Source organism: Bos indicus, chromosome 8, assembly GCF_029378745.1.
Source record: "Bos indicus isolate NIAB-ARS_2022 breed Sahiwal x Tharparkar chromosome 8, NIAB-ARS_B.indTharparkar_mat_pri_1.0, whole genome shotgun sequence".
Classification (NCBI taxonomy): domain Eukaryota; kingdom Metazoa; phylum Chordata; class Mammalia; order Artiodactyla; family Bovidae; genus Bos; species Bos indicus.
Window position 1 is genome coordinate 101,701,052 of NC_091767.1, and position 14,607 is coordinate 101,715,658.

Consider the following 14,607-nt stretch of genomic DNA (forward strand, 5'->3'; position numbering starts at 1 on the left):
ATAATGGAAGGTAATTTGTATTCAACAAATTTAAGATACTTTTAATTGATTATATTGTCCTAGGTATATCTTTGTGCTGCTGATTAGATTTTATTTAATAGCCTTTGGTGGGTTTTATTGGGCAATATGCTGCTGCTGCCTCTGCTGCTAAGTTGCTTCAGTCTTGTCCGACTCTGTGCAACCCCATAGACAGCAGCCCACCAGGCTCCCCTGTCCCTGGGACTCTCCAGGCAAGAACACTGGAGTGGGTTGCCATTTCCTTCTCCAGTGCATGAAAGTGAAAAGTGAAAGTGAAGTCACTCAGTCATGTCTGACTCTTTGCGACCCCATGGACTGCAGCCTACCAGGCTCCTCCGTCCATGGGATTTTCCAGGCAAGAGTACTGGAGTGGGGTGCCATTGCCTTCTCCGATTGGGCAATATGACTAGGTATAATTTGAGTTGGGAAATAGATGGAGAACTGATCTTCAGCCTAAAGTATAGACTGTCCTTTGAGTTAAGTAACAAATTACTCTCACCTGTTTCTGGGTGCAGCCAAACTGCCCACAAATGATTCCAAGAGGATAAATAAAGACTTGTTCATGTTGAGGGACAGCTTCATACTAAGGGATACGAACAGTCCTGTGCACTGCAGATCTTCTCCCCTGGTCCATTGTATGCTGATTGGTCATTGCCAGTGGTTTAAGTGACTACAAAATGTTGCAACCTGTATTCCCATGGCCTTGGTTTCTAGGCAGTGGGGCCTTCATGAAACTAATACGTGGTTTGATCTCTCTCTTCATCAAGTGGGAGGGACCAATTGGACTGAAATTGGGAAAAGTAATGAGTTTGTGTGATTTAAGACATTTTGAGCCTTCTTTCTTTCAGAGTAGGCTATTCTCAGGTTTTACATGATTTTTACTTAAAGAGGCATTTCCATTCCCTGAAAGGAGGAGGCAGGTTCAATCCAGGGATGCAGTGAAAGTGAAAGTCGCTCAGTCATGTCCGACTCTTTGCTACCCCATGGACTGTATAGTCCATGCTATACAGTCCATGGACTATACAGTCCATGCATTCTCCAGGCCAGAATACTGGAGTGGGTAGCCTTTCCCTTCTCCAGGGCATCTTCCCAACCTAGGGATGAAGAGACTAGGTGAATAAGTTTAATTTAGAGGTAAAATTGTTGAGGAGTTCACTTGGCTATTGATTCAAGCTGCAGTTTCCAGTTCAATTCCACTAATTTATATAGTGATATTCTGATCTCCATCTTTCTGACTCCATGGTGTTCTTTCCTCATTTGGTTTTAGAACTCAGAGGTGATGATGAAGGAGTGATTAATTGTTACCACTAAAACTCCAGTAGTTTGTTTAGATCTATTTACTATAAACACTGTATAGTTTGTAATTTTTTTAACCTAATCTTGAGAGCTTTTTACTTGAAGAGTGTAAACCATTTAGATTTGCAGTCATAACTGATGTGTTTGGTTGTCATTCCATATGTTTGATTTGTGCTTTTAAGGTGCCATTGAACATATTTAAGGTCATTTTGGTCAAATGGTAGCAAGTCTGTTCTGCTAATTAATTAATTTTGTGTGGCACCTTACATTGCCTGGGCCTTAAAGGCACTCACATCAATAACATTTTATAGGTGCTGTTCCAGAATTGAAAGAAGAGAAGACGCAGCCACCACCAAAAGCACGTTCTGGAGCTGTGGAGGAAACATTCAGAATTGTTAAGGACTCGCTCAGTGATGACATTGTGAAAGCCACTCAAGCCGTCTATCAGTTTGAACTCTCAGGTAACGGTTACTTCTGGTAATCTGTAGCTTTTATTGAAAAAAAGTAGGGTATTTTCTATAGAAGTATATCAGCTTCTGGTAGTAATCACCTGGATAGATGGCTATATCCAGAATTCTTTACCCTAGAATGTAGACATTTAAGAATAGCAGATAACTACTGATTTGTATTTTTGTGTTTTCTTTTTGGTTTTTTTGCGTCTGTCAAAGCTCAGTTGGTAAATCATCTGCCAGCAATGCAGGAGACGTGGGTTTGATTCTTGGGTCGGGAAGATCCCCTGGAGAAAGAAATGGCAACCCACTCCAGTATTTTTGCCTGGAGAATCCCATGGGCAGAGGAGCCTGGCAGGCACAGTCCATGAGATTGCAAGAATCAGACATGACTTAGAGACTAAACCATCAACATCAAAGCTTTGGATTTGTGGTTATGTTGGGGTTCCTATATGTCAACCTATAATTATATCTACTTGTTTTAAACTGGTAGTTCACATATAAGTGATACACTTGTTTTCTACTTGTTTTTGTAGTTCTTATTTGTATTTTTAAGTTAATATCAGTGCATATGGACATATGTAAAATAAAATTTCCTTATAGATACTTCCAGTCTTACTTCCTTTCATACAACATCTTGGTGTATGAAATTGAGAGAAAATCTTATTCAGAAGACAGGTAGTATAATACAGTAATTTATTAACCATGGGCACCTTGCCTTTTTTTTTTTTTGGGCTGCACCACACATGGCTTGTGGGATTTTACTTCCCTGACAAAGGACTTAACCTGAGCCCATAGCAGTGATAAGCACTGAGTCCTAACCACTGGACTGCCAGGGAATGCTCTTGCTATTTTTTAATCTTTGAGATTATTCTGATCAGTCTGAATGCAGTCAGCTTTTAAAATCTCTCAATATTTTTCTTCTCAGTACAGTTTTAATACATGTTAATGATAGTTTTAAGAATTAGCTACCACAGTCCCATTGCACACAAACTTTGACATTACCAATTCTTTTATCCTTTATCACTTCTACTTTATCTTAATCCATCTGCATCTTCTTGTTTTTACTTCCTTTCCCTAGAAGCCACAGTCCATTGCTTCAGTCACTGTCTTGCCTGTATCCTAAACTTCCTCACCTACTGCTTGTGTCACCAACTGTCAAAATCCTAGTCCTGGATGATCAGACTATCTGCCTGCTCCACACTTGAGTCCAGGCTGCCAAGTCTTGCTGGGAAAATGTGGGAAGGGGAGTCACACCACCAGTGAATCTGTACCAATAAAAATTCATCATTGGCCCTCTGCACCTGGAGTCTAAGCAGTACATCAGAATTCATTGTTTCCATAGTCAGCTTCTTGCCTCATTTTCCACAGTGACTATTTTAAACCTTTCAGTGCTCCTCAAATCTCCTCTCTCTCCCTTTACCACTTTCCTGCACATTTCTGCAGATAATCCCACCTCCTCGTTCACAGAGATAAGGGAAGCCAACAGATAGAAATTTATTTAGCTTCCTGCCATCTGATACCAAACTGATAGACCTCTCATCTTCCTCTCCCAGCAGGTCGAGCTCAACTCCAGATGCGTGCATCTTAAGCTTTAAGATCCATACTGATCCCCGCAGGGCATGCTAAAATGCAGAATCTGATTCAGTAGGTCTGAGGTAGGGTCTGAAGTCTGCATTTCTGACGTGATGACAGTATTGCAGTTCATGGATCACACTTTGAGTAGCAAAATTCTAGATCCCATTTTCTCTGGCCTCCTTAGGGAATATGTGTTGTCTCTTTCACCTGTTTGTCCTGAAGCCTCCTTCCCAGTGGCTTTTTAACATTCCCAAAGTCTGTTCTATCTTTAAAAAAAATACAACCCTTCCAATCACACTGCCCACCCCCCATCTTTCTTCTCCCTTTCAGAGCCAAACTTATTTTCACGTACAACTCTCTCTGCTCTGGTGTCATTTTCTTCCATCCCCTGAATTTGCTCTCACCAAAGTCCTCACTGACTTATTTGTCACCAGTGGGCATTTGTCATTCTTGCCTTGTCACCACTCTGCAACACTGGATACTGTTGACCACGCTTTCCTTCTGGAAATGTCTGTTTGCTTTTCTTCTCTGTCTGTAATCATGCTTTGTCAGTCTCCTGTGCTACATGCTTCTCCATCCTTTTCTTAAATGTTGATAATCTTCAGGTCACTGTCTTGGAATTCTTTGTATTCTCCAGACTTTGTCTAGGAAAACCCCAACCACTCACATGGCTTCAGTAACCATCAGAGCTGCTTCCTTATGTATCTCTCTTTCTAGCCTGGTCAGACTTCATGTGACATTTTCACCCAGCTATCACAAAGATGCCTCAGTCTGAAAATGTTCATAATAATTCACCATTCCCAATACCCGCCTTTGGCACTACTTGTTAAATCTACTCTTCAATAGTCCTCTCTCAGAAAAAAAAAAAAACAAAAACCCACCATTATTTATCCAGCTTCCCAAGCCAAAAACTAGCAAAGTAAATCATTCTTCTGCACCCTCCCTACCTTTCCTTCTTCATATGCAATCAGTTACCTAATTCTGTGGCACTGCTTTGATAAGTTCTCACTCACATATGCCAACTTTTACCCATTTTCACTGCTGTGATCCTGACCCAGGCATACAGCCTCAAGCTCCTGAACAGCCCCAGTCCCTTCCTAAACTGTCCTCTGCATCCTCTCTTTATTTATGTGTGGCTGCACTGGGTCTTCGCTGTCACACACAGCCTTTCTCCAGTTGTGCCGAGTGGGGCTCTTCTCTAATTACGGTGCGTGGGCTTCTCACTGCTCTGGCTTCTCTGGTTGTGGAGCATGGGCTCTAGGGCAGGCAGGCTTCAATAGTTGCAGCTCATGGGCTTAGTTGCCCCGAAACATGTGGAATCTTCCCAGACCAGGGATTGAACCCGTGTCCACTGCATTGGCAGGCAGATTCTTTACCACTGGACCATCGGGAAAGTCCCTCTGCATCCTCTTTATCCCTCTCTAACATAGTATTCTCTACACTGCTGTAAAGTGCAAACCTAATGCCATTCTCCTTCCATGGTATATCCCATGGAATAAAGACAGGGACTGCCTTATGAGTTCATCGGAGGCCACCATCCACTCTCTTTCTATCTTCTGTACTGTTTCAGTTCCTCTTCTAGCAAATTCTTACCTAACTTTTAAATCTCTGCTTTGGCTGAACTTTCCTGACTCCACATTGCCCTCTATTTCGTCTTTTGCATGAACCATGTATTGCAGAGTGTTCAGAGCCTAGCCTAGTGCCTGGCACATAATAAGTTCTTAAATATTGAATTTTATAGAGGCCTGGGAATTTCAGCCTGGGTAACAGCATTATGTATGATTATTCTAACTGTACAGTTATTAAGAAGAACAGAGCTTCATTGACATTTATTTCTATATCTTTGTTTTCTGTGTAGGTGAAGATGGTGGAACATGGTTTCTTGATCTTAAAAGCAAGGGTGGTAATGTTGGATATGGAGAGCCTTCTGATCAGGCGGATGTGGTAATGAGTATGTCTACTGATGATTTTGTAAAAATGTTTTCAGGTGAGTTTTTAAATTTTACTAGTTGACTGATTTCTCAAGAAAGATTTTGTTCTAACATTTTTCTTTCAGTTCAGTCACTCAGTCACGTCCAACTCTTTGTGACCCCATGGACTGCAGCATGCTACGCTTCCCTGTCCATTGCCAACTCCCTGAGCTTGCTCAAACTCATGTCCATTAAGTCGGTGATGCCATCCAACCATTTCATCCTCTGTTGTCCCCTTCTCCTCCTGCCTTCAATCTTTCCCAGCATCAAGGTCTTTTCTAATGAGTCAGTTCTTCACATCAGGTGGCCAAAGTATTGGAGTTTCAGCTTCAGCATCAGTCCTTCCAAAGAATATTCAGCACTGCTTTCCATTATGATTGACTGGTTTGATCTCTTTGTAGTCCAAGGGACTCTCTCTTGAGAGTCTTCTCCAACACCACAATTCAAAAGCATCGATTATTTGGTGATCAGCTTTCTTTATAATCCAACTCTCACATCCATACATGACTACTGGAAAGACCATAGCTTTGACTATATGGACCTTTGTCAGTAAAGTAATATCTCTGCTTTTTAATATTCTGCTTTACATTACATTTTACTTTATCCCTTTTCAAATAATCAAGACTCAAACATGTTGTAGCAGTGCAATCTTAGTGACTATTTGTTGATTTGAAGAGTACATAGTTTTGGAATGGTGATTCTTACTGTTACCTCTACTGACCTTTCTACTTCATCCAACAATGGGGCACAGATGTGAAAATACTCTTTTTTCATGACTGAAAAGCTAATAAGACAGTATTGGGAACTGAGAGAGAAATCAGAAGAACTCCTAGGTAGACTTCATTTCTGCCAGTTGGACTAAGATATCATTTCCAATAACAGCTTGGAAACGGGAGGTGCTGAACTTAGCTGCAGCTCATCTATAGAGAGTAAGATCATGCTTCAGTCTTGCCAGCTACTGTAATAGGAAACTGTAGCCATATCCCATGGCCCAGTGACCCTGTTTCTGAGGAATCCATAACCAAGAAAAGCTTGCACATCATTTTCTATTCTGCCTATGTATCTTTAATTGTACTAGAAAAATGTTAGGGTAATCTTTTCTATTTTCTACTCTGCAACACAACTCCAGATGGGTAGTTAATTAACACATGTACTTATAGAGTGAAGTTGCTCAGTTGTGTCCTACTCTTTGCAACCCCATAGTATGTAGCCTGCCAGGCTCCTCCATCCATGGGATTTTCCAGACAAGAATACTGGAGTGGGTTGCCATTTCTCCAGGGGATCTTCCCGGGTTTGAACCTAAGAAGACCCAGGGATTGAACTTGGGGCTTCTTTATTGCAGGCAGACTCTTTACTATCTGAGCCACCAGCTCAAATACTGAAATAGTAGCACTTTAAACAAAAATATTATAACATTTTAGCCTCAAGATCCTACAGATTCATTTGAGTTATGAATGTTATTCTTTGTTCTCTTTTAACCTTCATAAATTGAAGGTCAGTCAGAATGTACTCTGTGGTGTGTAAATCTTGTTTTCCATTTCTAGCCCGGGATGCTCATGGCCTACATACTATCAGAGCCAGTTTGTGTTTGATGTGTATGATGTTACTAATGACTGAGGTTTCTTCAACATCTGCTCCCTGCCCCTATTTTTTAAACAGTAATGCTAAATATTCGTGGTTCAAAAATTAGAAAATATGCTTAGGAATAAGGAAAGTAAATAAAAATATCTTTATTGTACTACTGAAGAACGACCATCAGTTGATTTTTGGTTTAAAGTTTAAGCAAAATATGTTTGGTTTAAATGCATTCTCCTTTAAGAAACCATAGCCATGTCTGTGACCTAATCTATATAGTGGATATGTTATAAATATAAAATACATATATATATTGAATGTATATAAATATGTATGTGTGCTTATAAAAACATGATTATATCATTGTTTGGTAACCTTTTTCACTTATTACAACATCTTTTAATGTTAATGAAGAGTTATCTTTGTAATCATTTTTAATGGTTTCTTTAGTGTTTGTTTAGTATTTCAAAATCTGTTTCCCTGTAGGGCTTAAACACAGTGCTTTGGATGCTCAGTAAATGTTTGGAGATTTTGAACCTTATAAATATGTAATATTTTGAACTTAAAAATATTTAAAAATTTAAAAAATATTATTGTCATTTCACAAGTAGTTATAGCTCACATGTATATGATTACTGTTGAGTTAAGCAATATTCCCAATAATGGCTTGAGATAAAAGATTGTCTCCATTTTATAAAAAGAAAGACTAAAGTATTGATGAATTAAATAATAAATACAGAGTCACTTGGTGGGTGAGTCAATGTTGGAGTTAGGACTAGAATCCAAGCTAACTCCCAAGCTCTTACTCTTCTAAATCATTATGGTATTTTGCCCTTCAGAGGAGAAAGAGTCCAGTGACCTCTTTAATTTACATTTTATTTATGTAAAATAAACTTGTAACAGTGAACTTTACATTTATGTCTTTCTGTGAATGTGCCCCTGGATTGACTGGGGGAGGTCAGTCAGCTAAATGAGTAATTTATATATATATATATATTCTTTTTTTTCTTACAAGATTTATAGCAGCAGTTCAGATTGGGAACAGATAAGCTTTGTTTCTGTTTCTTATGTCTTTTCATTCTTACTCTTTATCCCATCTACTCTCCTTTGAACTGGTGCAATTTAGGCCTCATATCGTAAGCATTTTCCTTTAAGAAACCATAGCCATGTCTGTGACCTAATCTATATAGTGGATGTGTTATTAATATCAAAAATCTCTCCTTTTGGCCAGTAGAGGCCACTGTATGGTAAAACATTATAACAGAAAGAAAATAAATTGTACAAGATTTACCTGATTAGTATTTTGGGAGGAGAAATACACACACACACACACGCATACATATAAAATTGTGCTTCAGATCAGATCAGATCAGATCAATCCCTCAGTCGTGTCCAACTCTTTGCGACCCCATGAATCGCAGCATGCCAGGCCTCCCTGTCCATCACCAACTCCCACCAACTCCCGGAGTTCACTGAGACTCACGTCCATCGAGTCAGTGATGCCATCCAGCCATCTCATCCTCTGTCGTCCCCTTCTCCTCTTGCCCCCAATCCCTCCCAGCATCAGACTCTTTTCCAATGAGTCAACCCTTCACATGAGGTGGCCAAAGTACTGGAGCTTCAGCTTTAGCATCATTCCTTCCAAAGAAATCCCAGGGCTGATCTCCTTCAGAATGGACTGGTTGGATCTCCTTGCAGTCCAAGGTACTCTCAAGAGTCTTCTCCAACACCACAGTTCAAAAGCATCAATTCTTCGGTGCTCAGCCTTCTTCACAGTCCAACTCTCACATCCATACATGACCACTGGAAAAACCATAGCCTTGACTAGACGGACCTTTGTTGGCAAAGTGATGTCTCTGCTTTTGAATATGCTATCTAGGTTGGTCATAACTTTCCTTCCAAGGAGTAAGCGTCTTTTAATTTTATGGCTGCAGTCACCACCTGCAGTGATTTGGGAGCCCATAAAAATAAAGTCTGACACTGTTTTCACTGTTTCCCCATCTATTTCCCATGAAGTGGTGGAACCGGATGCCATGATCTTCGTTTTCTGAATGTTGAGCTTTAAGCCAACTTTTTCACTCTCCACTTTCACTTTCATCAAGAGGCTTTTTAGTTCCTCTTCACTTTCTGCCATAAGGGGGGTGTCATCTGCCTATCTGAGGTTATTGATAGTTCTCCCGGCAATCTTGATTCCAGCTTGTGTTTCTTCCAGCCCAGCGTTTCTCATGATGTACTCTGCATATAAGTTAAACAAACAGGGTGACAAAAGATTGTGCTTACTAGCAGTATTTTTCAGAACAGTTTTGTTCAAGTACAGTTTTGTTAACAGTTTTGTTAACTTACATACCATAAAATCCACTTACTGTCAGTGTATATGATTTTTAGTAAATTTATAGGATTGTACAACATCACTTATAATCCAGTTTGAGAACATTCTATAACTCCTTCCAAAATTCTCTGTCTCTTTGCAGTCAGTTCCTCTTTATTGCCCAGCCAGCCCACACTGACTTGCTGTTTATAGATTTGCTGTTTCTGAACATTTCATATAAATGAAATTAAACAATATAGTCTTTCATTTTCTTTTACTTCATCCATCATGTTGTAGCATGTATCAATAGTTCAGTTCCTTTTCGTTGCTGAATAATATTCCATTATATGGATATAGCTCATACTTATCCACTCACCAGCTGGCAGGCATTTGGGTTGTTTTAAACAGCTTCCCTCATAGCTCAGTTGGTAAGGAATCTGCTTGCAATACAGGAGACCCCGGTTCTATTCCTGGGTCGGGAAGATCTGCTGGAGAAGGGATAGGCCACCCACCCCAGTATTCTTGGGCTTCCCTTTTGGCTCAGCTGGTAAAGAATCCACCTGCAGTGCGGGAGACCTGGGTTCGACCCCTGGATTGAGAAGACTCCCCTGAAGAAGGAAAAGGCTACCTACTCCAGTATTCTGGCCTGGAGAATTCCATGGACTGTATAGTCCATGGGGTCACAAAGAATCAGACAAGACTGAGCGACTTTCAAACAGTTTTTGGCTATTATGAATAATGCTGCCATGAATATTTTCATACACATATTTGTATAGATATATATCTTCATTTCTGTTGGGTTGATTCCTAAGAGTGGAATTGATTATTTTCTGGGTAGAGATTTCCTGCTTGAAATTCATTTTCCCTTAGAATTTTGAAGTCATTGCTCCATCTTCTAAGATTACCATGGAGGATTTGATATTATTCTTTATTCTTAATCTTTTGTATCGACTCCTCTTTCTGTAAGTTTTGGAATCAAAACGGTCTCTCTCTCTGTAGTGTTCTGAAACTTCACAATGATCCTAGGTGGTCTGGTCATTTTTCATTCATCTTCCTGGATAGTTGATGGGCTCTTTGGGAATGTATCTTATATTATTTCTTTGTTAGTTCTCAATTTTCTCACTTCTCACATTCTGAAGGAAATATTATATCTCTGATATAATCATCTCACATTTAAGGCCTTCTTATTCTTTCCTTTGTATTCCTTTACATATATATACATATATATCTGTAGATAGCTCAGTTGGTAAAGAATCCGGCTGCAATGCAGGAGACCCCAGTTAGATTCCTGGGTTGGGAAGATACACTAGAGAAGGCGTAGGCTAACCACTCCAGTCTTCTTGGGCTTCCTTTGTGGCTCAGCTGGTAGAGAATCCGCCTGCAATGCGGTCGACCTGGTTTCGATCCCTGGGTTGGGAAGCTCCCCTGGAAAAGGGAAAGGCTATCCACTCCAGTATTCTGGCCTAGAGAATTCCATGGACTGCATAGTCTGTGGGGTTGCAAAGAGCCGGACACGACTGAGCGACTTTCACTTTACATATATATGTATATAGTAAGGAGATACTTCTTTTGAAAAGATTATTGTGTGTATGGGGGGGACTAGTTTGTGGAGAGAGGCTTTTTTAGTAGTGAGAGGAGGAGTATTGCAATAAAGAGACTGACTGCTGTGATCAGAAGAAGATTGCAAGTGTCTCCTTTCTATTACATTTTAATATTGTTGATGTATCAAAATCTTAATTTCCAAGAGTTCACTCACGTTTTCTCAGTTTCTTTCTTGTTCTTACTGTCCCCTTCTTCTTCTTCTTTACTCTACTCCATTCTGTTCCCTTTCACCTGCTTCTCCCCCTTCCTTTCCTTCCTCTTTTCTCTCCTGCATTTCATCCCCTCCTCTTTTTCTCCCTTTCCAGGGCTTCTGCTCCTCCCAGACCCTTTCTTCCAGCATCCAGTTCTTGATACATTGTTACAGCTTCTCTTATCAATGAGGACATGAATTTTGTTTATTTACTACTTTTCCATTTTTCCTGCGCCTGCAGTCTGTTTCCCCCAAATTGCTTTCATCTGTTTTTGGTTTGGAGTGATCTATATATATATATATATATCAGAGATATTTGTCTCCATTTGATATCCAAGCAGCAGCAGCAGCATCTTTACAGGCAAAGCTCTGTAAAGCTGATTGGAAGCTGTGTATGCATGAGTGGGGCTGTGGACCATGGTGGGTTTTACTAGAGAGTGAGAGAGCAAGGAGCAGTTTTTTAGCTGAAGCCTAACAGTGAAAAGACCGGGAAGTGAAAGCACCAAGCAAAAACAAAGTTCTCTCCCTCCAGGAGCTCCTATTTATTATATGTTATTATTGCCTACAATTCTGTTTTAATGCTCTCCATTTTATATTCTGGCATTTCTGTGGTTAAAATACTGTTGAGACATACTTTGTATCTATACTTTTACTGTCATTTCTTAAAACTGTTATACTCATTTATGCCATTTGAGTTTTTGAATCTAAATTTGAAATATTAAGAGTTTTAATGAACTACAAAGGTTGAAAAATTAATTAAAATAGGTAGTATTTGTTTACTACAACTCATTTGAGGGCCATCTATTCTTTAGTGTTGTGTATCTAACATATAAATGTTGCAGCTTTTTGACATCTTTTGTTGATTGTTGTTTTTATATTATCTCTTATAAGATACTGTTAAAATCTAAATCGAGGAGTTGGGATTCCCAAGACACTGATAAAAAAAATGGTATAAAAGAAATTTTTGTGCTTCAGAGGTTTATAGAACTCAGAAATTCTTTTTTATAATGCATGTTCTTGAAGTGGTATATCCCTACGGGCATTAATGCTGCTTTTTCCTCTCTCATTTTCTCATTTTAGGGAAACTAAAACCAACAATGGCATTCATGTCAGGAAAATTGAAGATTAAAGGAAACATGGCCCTGGCAATCAAATTGGAGAAGCTAATGAATCAGATGAACTCCAAGCTATAAAGAGAAAAGAAAATATGTTGACTGCTAAGCTCAAAAAGTAAAAGGCCTCAACAGTTAAAACTGAATGTTTCTTTTCATCCCCATTATATTACAAGGATATGCATGTTTGTTCTGGAAAAAAAATAGAATTTCTGTATCTATAAGATTTGAAATTGTAATTAAAACAGCTATCCAACTAGACATAAGCATCATTAAGTAGTCTTGTATCTCATATACCATCATCTTCTAGGAAAAGTATTATTAGTGATCAGTCAGGGTCAGGCAGTAACATTAACTCTTTTTGTATCTTCTTCCTGTGTAAAATGAGACTAGACTGTTTTCAAATTTTCAGTTTAGGATTGTATACTAATGATATTTTAGGTTTAAAAATTTGTTTTAAAGAAGATCTTTTATAGTGCATTTTCAGAGAAATCATATAATAGACTACTTAATAAATACTGTTTGTGAATATGAATTAAAAAAATTTTTTCATTTTGTTAACTACTTTTCTAAATGTAAGTTACCTATAGGAAAATATTATTGATATAATTCAACTAATTGCAGTATAGATCCTATTTTAAATTATGTAAGGATATTCTAAAATAAAATACTTTCTTTCCAGAAGCATGCACTTGGTCACAGTGTTTTGAAATAATAATATTAAAATAGATGGTTATGGGCTGAATGGTATGCCCCCTTCATATACTGAAGTCCTAACCCTGAAAATCTTAGAGCGTGATTGTGTTTGGAGGCCTTTAAACAATCGATTAAGTTAAAACCAGGCTTTTAGGGTGGGTCATAATCCATTCTGACTGGTATCCTTGTAAGAGGAAATTTGGACACAACACAGAAACCAGGGAGGCACAGAATGACCATGGGGGGCGAGCAAGACGGCAGTCACCTGCAAGCCAAGGCGAGAGGCCCCGGAGGAAACCGAACCACTGACACCTTGATCTCAGACGCGTCTCCAGAAGTGGAAAAAACTTCTGTTGCTTTAGCCACCCAGTTTGTGGCATTTGTTATTGTAGTTCTAGCAAAGTAATACAATAGTTCATTTGTATTCATGTTACAAACACAAGTTACTGTGCCTGACCCACAGTGGAGGCCAACAAACGGAAACATGGGAGTTTGGAGAAGAAAAAGGTTTATCACAGGGTCACCCACACAAGGAGAATGAACGGGTGGCTCCTGCCCAGAAAACCCAAACTCCCCAATTATTTTCAGGGAGAAGTTTTTAATAGGCAAACTTTGGGGTGAGGGCTGCAGGGTGTGTGACCTTATTCTGATTAGTTGGTAGTGAGTTAACAGGGAGGTGTGTCAGGAATCTTGATGTGAGCCTGAAGTTAACCATTCTCCACCTGGGAGGGGGAGCCTTAGTTCCTGCAGTAAAATCAAAAGTATTGTTATATATGTATCCCTTGAGGATGTATCCCTTGAGGAGGAACCAGGACCCTGCCCCAAGGTGGTACTATTGCTTATGTAAGATTTTTTTTTTTTGATGTGGACTGTTTTTAAAGTCTTTATTGAATTTGTTACAATATTGCTTCTGTTATATGTTTTAGTTTTTTTACCTCCAGGAATGTGGGATCTTAGCACCCCAACCAGGGATCAAACCTGAACTCCCTGCATTGGAAGTTGAAGTCCTAACCACTGGACCACCAGGCACTATTGTTTCTTGACTACTGCACCTCGCCTCACCTCCCCTCCGTTCTCTGATCAGCAACGGTTTGAATCTGCCCTTTGTAATTCAGTAGAGGTCAAGGAGGCTGAATGAAGCCTATTAAACAGAGGAAAGTTTTGTACCTGGGACAGTCACATAGGGTCATGCTTTGTTCCATTTCTTTCTTTAAAAAAGCAAAACTTATTATTTTTTTTTTAATGCTCGTACTTTTTGTTGTTGTTCACTGTTCAGACTCTTGAGTCGTGACTCTTTGCAACTGTGTGCTGTGGACTGCAGCACACCAGGCTTCCCTGCCTTCACTATCTCCCAGAGTTTGCTCAAACTCATATCCATTGAGTCAATGATGCTGTCCAACCATCTCATCCTCTGTTGCCCCCTTCTCCTCCTGTCCTCAATCTTTCCCAGCATCAGGGTATTTTTTAGTGATCCTTGACGGAGGGGTTGAACCTACGTCTCTTGTATCTCCTGCACTGGCAGGTGGCTTTCTTTACCACAACCCACTCCAGTGTTCTTGCCTGGAGAATCCCGAGCACAGCAGAGCCTGGTGGGCTGCCGTCTATGGGATTGCGCAGAGTTGGACACGACTGAAACGACTGAGCAGCAGCAGCATCGGTGCCACCTAGGTTACAAAGGTGGGAGTCCTCGTGATAAAGATTAGTGCCCTTATAAAAGAGACCCCAGAGAGTTAGCTGATCCCTTTCACCAAGTGAGGACACAACAAGTGTTTGCATTTTCTTGAATTTTACTTTAATGGAATCATACAGTATA

General features: G+C 39.7%; 1 protein-coding gene across 3 annotated transcripts in view; it reads left to right on the forward strand.

The window, feature by feature from the left end:
* Nucleotides 1-12,782, forward strand: part of HSDL2 (hydroxysteroid dehydrogenase like 2) — a 60,645-nt gene extending 47,863 nt beyond the window's left edge. For 2 of the 3 annotated variants that reach the window (XM_019966727.2, XM_019966726.2), the window contains 3 exons: nt 1,626-1,775; nt 5,200-5,328; nt 12,067-12,782. In XM_019966727.2, the coding sequence (XP_019822286.2) occupies nt 1,626-1,775; nt 5,200-5,328; nt 12,067-12,179 (392 nt within the window). In that variant the 3' untranslated portion in view covers nt 12,180-12,782. Of the gene's footprint in view, nt 1-1,625; nt 1,776-3,319; nt 3,422-5,199; nt 5,330-12,066 lie in introns of those variants that run through there. The other variant, XR_011568200.1, reaches the window with a different exon arrangement.
* The last annotated feature ends 1,825 nt before the right edge of the window (nt 12,783-14,607 follow it).